Here is a 7,578-nt window from a genome sequence, read left to right as displayed (position 1 = left end):
GGTACTGAAGAAAATAGCAAAACTGAACTACAGCAGAGTTCAGTTCTATCTTGGTATGAGATCAAGATCGATTCTGTGTTGACTCGGAGAAAACTCCAGGAACAAACTTGCCAGCAGAGTTTCAAGTTGACAAGCAGGTATTCTTAATTGCAGCACCGGGAGACATGGGGGATAGCTCCTCCTAACGTGTGTCCCCGAATTGCTATACAGGTCATCCTTATATGGTCACCGAGCATATTACATCATTTCCCAAAAGGTTTCCGGCATGCATACAAAATGTGGTGGTCTTTAAGGGTCGTTTACTTTTCCCAACAAGCTTAATTAACTTTACAGACAGACATAGCAATCATCCTGCCCTTCTACTTATCAGTTAGTTTAACTGCTCTCATCCTGGACATCTGCTAGTTCCAGATACTCCCTAGTAGATGCTTACACCAGCTTAATGGGTTTATTAACACCCCAAGCATAGCAATCATCCTGTCCTTTTACTTACCAGTTAGTATATCTGTGCCCATCCTGGACATCTGCTAGTCCCAGATACTCCCCATCCCCAGGTCCTGTCCTTGTATTCTGCTTTTCTCACACCTTTTGTACTGAGGTCCTGAGGGCCTGAAACTATGTCAACTACCTTAAAGCACCGCAGTTATTTTCCATTGCAAAGCCATCAAACTTAACATTACTTAGAACTGATTACATTTTGTATTTTTGTGCCTCCTTGTCTCAGTGTAAAAGCTTGATGTTTGTGAAACTTATTTTGCATCTTTTTAGTTGCCAAAGATTAAACCAGCAGAGCTGAAAACCTGCTGATGGAGTCCAGTACTTGAAAGAAAATTATAAAAGAGGATGAAGAATGTTGGTCAGGTAAGCAAGTTTCCAATGGCCTCTCCCAGTTGACATCCTTGCTGCAGATTAGACTAAAGGATTCATTGCATGAGTCAGGTTGAATGGAATCAGTCACCAGACATTCTGCCCTGTACAGTGTCCCTTTAGATTTTGAAAGTGAGTTTAGCTGCAGTTTGGGGGAATGAGCTTACCAAACATATTAATGACATTACATAACAGGGGCCAGGTTTATGCAGGCTTTGCTCACCATAATGGCACACTAAAGTTAGTGTCCCCTTTCAATATGAACACTCACTGATCAGCAACAAAGTCTGAATTAACTCAGGTCAAACTGATGAAAGTCATTAGGACTTTCTCTGACAATGGAGAAAGCAAAAGATAAAGTAATGCAGTCATTATGTCTGCCAGGAAATGGGAAAAGCCTGATGAGAGATAATCAAAATGCTTGAATTAAAAAGTGAATGGATTTTTCCAAAATGATTGTAGCATCTCTGATTTTATTTTCTGAATTAACACTTCATTGTTATGCTAAAGTGTGCGCACTACTCAATGGCTTCATCATTACCCTTAAACAGATTTAGGTAAACACCATTTTTCTCAATATTTTTATAATTCTTATCATGGTATGTGAAGGTCTTGCAGCTTCTAAAGCTTTCCCTTTACAAAGCACTTGTGAGGTGTGTGTTGCTATCCTACTTCTACAGGGAAATTGAGGTATATAGAGATGTAGGCATCTGTTCAGAAGTTTGGGTTCTTAAGCAGGAACTCTGGGTAAATCTCTACCAAGGTCTTTAAACTGTATTTGGTTCTAATAAGTCTAAAATCGTTATCATGTTGTGGGGAAAAAAAAAAAAAATAGAACCTGCAGGATGTTCTGTTTGAGGGTGGTGCTCTAGTTAGGTTGTACATCTCAGTGTGATAGAGATAATTATTCAGTCTTGATGTTGTTACCATTGTGGGAAGAAATATTTAGGGAAGTACGGAGTCACGTTTGTGAAGAAGATTCCACGATAGTTTCACTGGCAAATGTGACTGCAAAATTGTGAATTTTTGGAAACTAAGAGAAAGATCAGCGTAAGAACTGACACATAACCACCGGAATGGTTGTATGAGGTGCTTTATTGCAGCGCTGGGAAACCAGGGGCACGCGCCTAAATCTGGCTTCAATCCCGTCACATCATGCTCGCAATTTATACACTAAAATTGTCGTCACTAATACATATTCAACACAGATTACATCATTGACTAATACATATGTATCAAGGATTGCCACATCAGTCTATTACGACATCAGCCTCTTTTGCGCTTGCGCAGCCCCCCTCTGGTGGTCGTCCTGATGAAGTAAGAAGTCTTCCTCAGGTTGTCCTGTTCACCTTTCTGTTCCTTGGACATGTCCCAGTCATTATGTGGACGCCAGCATTCTCTTATTTTCACTTGACTACTCCTTGTACTTTCGTGAGTTCTGCTTTGGTAGAGTTTCACAATACTCCCCTAAATCCACCCATATACACTTCCTCATATATGGCTATGTTAATTGCTTATCATTATAGCTACCATTGTAATAGTTAGTTATAAAGTAACTAAGATACGCAATAGCAGAATTTCAACTTGTTCTTAATACAAAAGAAACCCTCTACTGATTAACAGATTTTCAAATATAATCATCTTTTCTCTTTGTACTATTGTTTCAATGCACAGTTTCACCTATTACTAACATTTCCCGCCTTTGAAAATACTTCATTTCAGCAAGTATTTTCATCCTTGATTTTAAGTTTCCGTCCCCCGATAGGTAGGCGGGGGTGTTGGATACTTTGGATATTCTCTTGTCACTGCTCCTATTATTTGATGAGTCCATGCACTGCTCCAGGCTATCTCCTTTCGGACACAAAGATACATTAGATATAGCATTATGAATACAATCAGTATCACAATTACAGTTTGCAAGAGGGAACGAATCCATCCTGTAAGGTGAAGGCCCAAACTATCGAAGAGTGCTCCAATCCAACTTTGTTCAATATACTCCTTCTCTTTTTCTTCTTCCTGTTCTATTTTGGTCAGTTGGGAAATATCTTATTCTATATTCACAGTTACGTTAGGAGTATGAATACAACAATGATCTATTCTGTCTTTCAAATATTCACAAACACCATGTTTTTTAATCAGTAACATATCCAATGCCATTCTGTTCTGCAAGGTCATTTTTGTTGTTGCTTGTAGATGTAAATTCAAATCTCTAAATCCTTTCTTTGTTATTCTGGCTAGTCTTTCTGTTTGACCAATCAGATTATAAATCATTTCTCTGTTTCGGTAGGTTGCAACCTGGGCAAATAGGGATTCTAAAGCCCATCCTACTTTGACTCCCGTGGAGGGTTCTTGCCAAGTATCTTCATCATCATCTATATCCCTTTTTTTTCGAATTTGTAGGGTTTCTAGCTTACCTTTAAATGGTGATTTCTTCCAAATTGGATAGAGTGTGGGTAATCCTAAAGTAATTTCTTCAACTGGACCTTCCATAGGTAAGTGGGTAGTCCAGGTCCCATCACTGATTGCCCAAACAAAATGTCCCATACTGTGTACTGTTGAGTATTTACAGCCTACAGTCTTGTCTGGAACATTAATTGTTCTTCCTCTTATTTTTAGTCCTCCACATGCACACCCAGCCATCAAGGCAACTTTAACTGGAAGTATTGCAATCTTTTCAGGGTCAGTATTACAATCCAGAATTCTTGTACAATTCCATCAGGGAACATTTTTAATAATTTCCCAACTAACTCCGTTCATTGATAGTAAATTCTTTATGTCCCCTGTTGTACTTTGTTTCCCCGTCCATCTAAGACACCAGGGTGTATCTCCACCATATTGAAATTTTTCCAGGATACTCATTGACCAGATCATATCCCAACTTTGTTTTGAATCATTCACCTTTTGGCATTCCCACATCTTTACTTGTCTCTTTACTTTAGTTTCTTTATCATAAATACATCTCCCAACTCCTCCTTCATAAGAGGTAAACTGAGAGTTTAGTTTCTTTTCACATAATGACTTTGTTATGGAAGTACCCAGAATACCTTCCTTATGATATTCTGTCGCCGTTATGTTCTTTGTCATTTCCTTCTCCTGACATGTAATTGTTTTATTAATTTCTGGAAGTGAGAACGTTATTATTCCCAATTCAATCAGTTCTCCGTCTGCTTTTGGTGTTGGTAAACATGCCGTTATTTTACTTGTATTTTACATTCTTGCAAAATCTCTGATTAGGCCTATCATTAAGTTTTCTTCAGGATCTTGGTGGGATATCTGGACTATTTGTGTTGGATCCACTGATCTTTTAATTCTTTTTCCTGTAACTTCAATTTCATTGTAGTCAATTGCAGATTCATAATTTGCTTTTACTCCATAGTTTTCTGCATAGCTGACGATTAATGTTTTTTCTGCATAATCTACACTTTCATTTGTTTTTATAACACATCTATATTTGCCCTGGTTCTCAAAAGTTAAGTTTGATAATTTTAATTCTACTTCCCCTGTATTTTGGTTCTGTCCATTGAGTCTATTTTTAACTTTACCTTTCAACTGCCATTTACCCTGTAGTTGAGTCTTATGTTTCTTACTGTCAAAGATAAGGTCTGGATATTGGGGAGGATTATTTACGTTTTCCCAAATTACCCTTATTGACATTGATCCTACCGGAATGGTGTCTGTGAACTTGCAGGTCACAATGGCATCTTGTCCTATGAGCCATGTCGAAATATTTTTCTCTTGAGGAATTTCTATAAAGGGGACAACCATCAACTGTGTTAATGACCAGACAACAATTAAAGTTTTGTAAATGAACCCAGACATCTTATTTACATTTCAGTTTCAACTTTGTAGGGCATAGTACCTGTGTTTCCCAAACCTTTGGAACTTTCTTCACTCGTGTATAATGTATCCAAGAATTTATTCCTTCTACCTTTACTGCAGTAAATGTTGTTAATAGCACTTGGTAAGGTCCGTCCCACCGTTCTTTTAATGGTTCTTCACTCCAGATTCAGATGTATGCTTGATCTCCCGGTTGAATATCATGCACTGGATTCTCTGGAGACAATGGTCTGTTCCATACCAGAGTACTTCTCAATCTGGTTAATGTTTTGCCTAGAGACAACACATAATTATAAACATCCTGATCTCCTTTAATGTGGGTACTAGGATTAGGTCCCGGTGCCTCATATGGTTTTCCATAGAGGATCTCATAGGGGCTCACTGTCATTCCACTTCTGGGTTTTATCCTGATTTGCAATAAATCTATAGGTAGTGCTTGTGGCTGTCTTATTTTGGCCTCCTGACATATTTTACTAATCTGTCTTTTTATCGTTTGGTTCATTCTTTCTACTTGCCTGCTAGACTGGGGTCTCTAAGGGGTATGTAAATTCCATGATATTCCCAACAATTTACTTACTTCCTGTACTATTGTTGCAATAAAGTGTGGACCTCTGTCTGATGATATTCCTAAAGGAACTCCAAACCGTGGAATGATTTCTTTGAGTAACCATTTTACTGTCTCCTTTGCTTTATTGGTGCGACAGGAAAGGGCTTCCGGCCATCCAGAAAAGGTGTCAACCCCTACCAACAGATATCTGTACCCTTGTACCTTTGGTAATTCCACAAAGTCAACCTGCCAATAATCTCCTGGTTCTGCCCCTATCCTGATCCTTCCCATTTCCACTTGTCTTTTTACCACTGGATTATTTTTCAAACAAATTTCACATTTTGATCCTACTGATTTTGCCATAGTTAACATCTGTGTGGAAGTTATTCCTCATCTTAAATAAGTTACCAGTGCTTCTGCACCCCAATGGCATTTCTGATGTTCAGTTTGCAGAATTTTTCGCATTATTGCTGGGGGTACTATTACTTGTCCAGTTGTTGTCGTATACCGCCCTTCAGAATTCTTTTGAGCCTTTAAAAGTCCTGCCAACTTTTCATCTTCTTTTGAGTATTTTGGGTGTTCTGAAAGATACGTATGGAGTGGGCTTACCTTAAGAGGTATCAAGGCCATCGTGTTCTATACCTTCCGAGCTATTTGCCAAGCTGTCCGATCGGCCAGTGTATTTCCTTCTGGTATCTTTGACGTTCCTCCTTGGTGTGCTTTGCAATGCATAATAGCCACCTGTTTAGGCTTTTGTACAGCAGTTATTAATTCCAAATTTCCTTTTGATATTTTATATTAGTTCCTTGTGAAGACAACAGTCCTTGTTCCTTACATAATGCTCGGTGTATGTGTACTACACCAAATGCATATTTTGAATCAGTCCATACATTTACCTTTTTGTCATTACTCAGTTCTAATGCTCTTATGAGAGCTATCAGTTCCACCCATTGAGCTGATGTTCCAGGAGGCAATGCTTTTGCTTCAATTACCTCCTGTTGCATTGTCACAGCATATCCTGCATACCGTGTCCCGTTCTCCACAAAAGTGCTTCCATCTGTGAAAAGTTCCCAGTCTGGTTGCTCAAGAGGTACATCTTTCAAGTCTGTCCTGGTTGCATATGTATGTTCGATAACCTCTATACAGTTATGTTCAAGGGTTCCTTCTTCTAGATCAGTTCCTAGAAAAGCTGCTGGGTTCAGCAGGTTAGTGGTTTTTAAACTCACATCATCTTGTTCTGTTAAGATTGCTTGATACTTCATCATTCTACTGGGGGATAACCAATACCCCCCTTTTTGTTCTAAAACAGTCGTTACCATGTGTGGTACAAACACTTCAATATGTTTTCCCAAAGTCAATTTTCTGCCCTCCTGTATCAGAACAACAGTTGCTGCTACTGCTCTTAAACATGAAGGCCATCCCACACTTACCGGATGCAGCTGTTTCGAAAAATATCCCACTGGTCTCTTCCAGCTTCCCAGTTTCTGGGTTAATACTCCCAGTGCTAATCTCTGTCTCTCATGGACAAATAACTGAAAGTCCTTTGTCAAGTCCGGGAGTCCCAGTGCCGGGGATTTCATTAATGCCTCCTTCAGTTTTTTAAAGGCCTCTTTCTGTGGTTTATCCCAAACAAAACCAGGTGCTTTCTGGGCTTCATATAGGGGTTTAGCAATAAGTCCATAGCCCATTATCCACAATCTGCACCACCCTGCCATGCTCAGAAAGGTTCTTAACTTGTGTAGATTCCGTGGTTCTGGAATGGCACAAATTGCCTCTATACGATTTATTCCCAGTTTTCGCTGCCCCTGCGAAATTTCACATCCCAGATACAGTACAGTCATGCATGCAATTTGTGCCTTTTCTTTTGAGACCTTATAACCACTCAAGCCTAACTGATTCAGAATTTCAATTGTTATCTTTATGCACAGGGACTCTTGCTCTGTTGCAATAAAAATGTCATCCACATACTGCAGCAAAAGGTATTGTGATCTTGGTACCTGTATTTTTCCTTGAGTGGTCCATGCTTCCAATTCCTTGGCTAGTTGGTTCCCGAATAAGGTTGGACTGTTCTTGAATCCTTGTGGAAGTCTGGTCCATGTTAGTTGTGTCTTTCATCCATTCTGTGGATTTTCCCATTCAAACGCAAATAATTTCCTACTACTTTTGTCAAGGGGAATGCAGAAGAAGGCATCTTTTAAATCAATTACTGTAAACCACTTTTCCTTCACAGATGTTAGCAATGTATAGGGATTTGCTACTACTGGGTGGATATCCTTTGTTATTTCATTTATAGCCCTCAGATCTTGTACTAACCTATACTCGCCATT

At 39.1% G+C, this 7,578-nt stretch overlaps 1 protein-coding gene and 1 pseudogene across 1 annotated transcript; both read right to left on the bottom strand.

Moving 5' to 3' along the window:
- Positions 1-4,873: 4,873 nt before the first annotated feature.
- On the bottom strand, positions 4,874-5,614 carry LOC133269059 (uncharacterized; annotated as a pseudogene).
- A 273-nt stretch (positions 5,615-5,887) lies between these two features.
- On the bottom strand, positions 5,888-7,092 carry LOC133269058 (uncharacterized). The gene is given in 2 exon segments (XM_061453070.1): positions 5,888-6,030; positions 6,033-7,092. Coding segments are annotated over 2 exon segments (1,203 nt in total).
- Positions 7,093-7,578: the final 486 nt, after the last annotated feature.

This window comes from Pezoporus flaviventris, unplaced genomic scaffold, assembly GCF_033815535.1.
Source record: "Pezoporus flaviventris isolate CSIRO_AGI_PZ_B2104156 unplaced genomic scaffold, CSIRO_AGI_Pfla_v1 ptg000013l, whole genome shotgun sequence".
Lineage (NCBI taxonomy): Eukaryota > Metazoa > Chordata > Aves > Psittaciformes > Psittacidae > Pezoporus > Pezoporus flaviventris.
The sequence above is the reverse complement of the archived record's forward strand: the minus strand, read 5'-3'. Positions and strand labels throughout refer to the sequence as shown.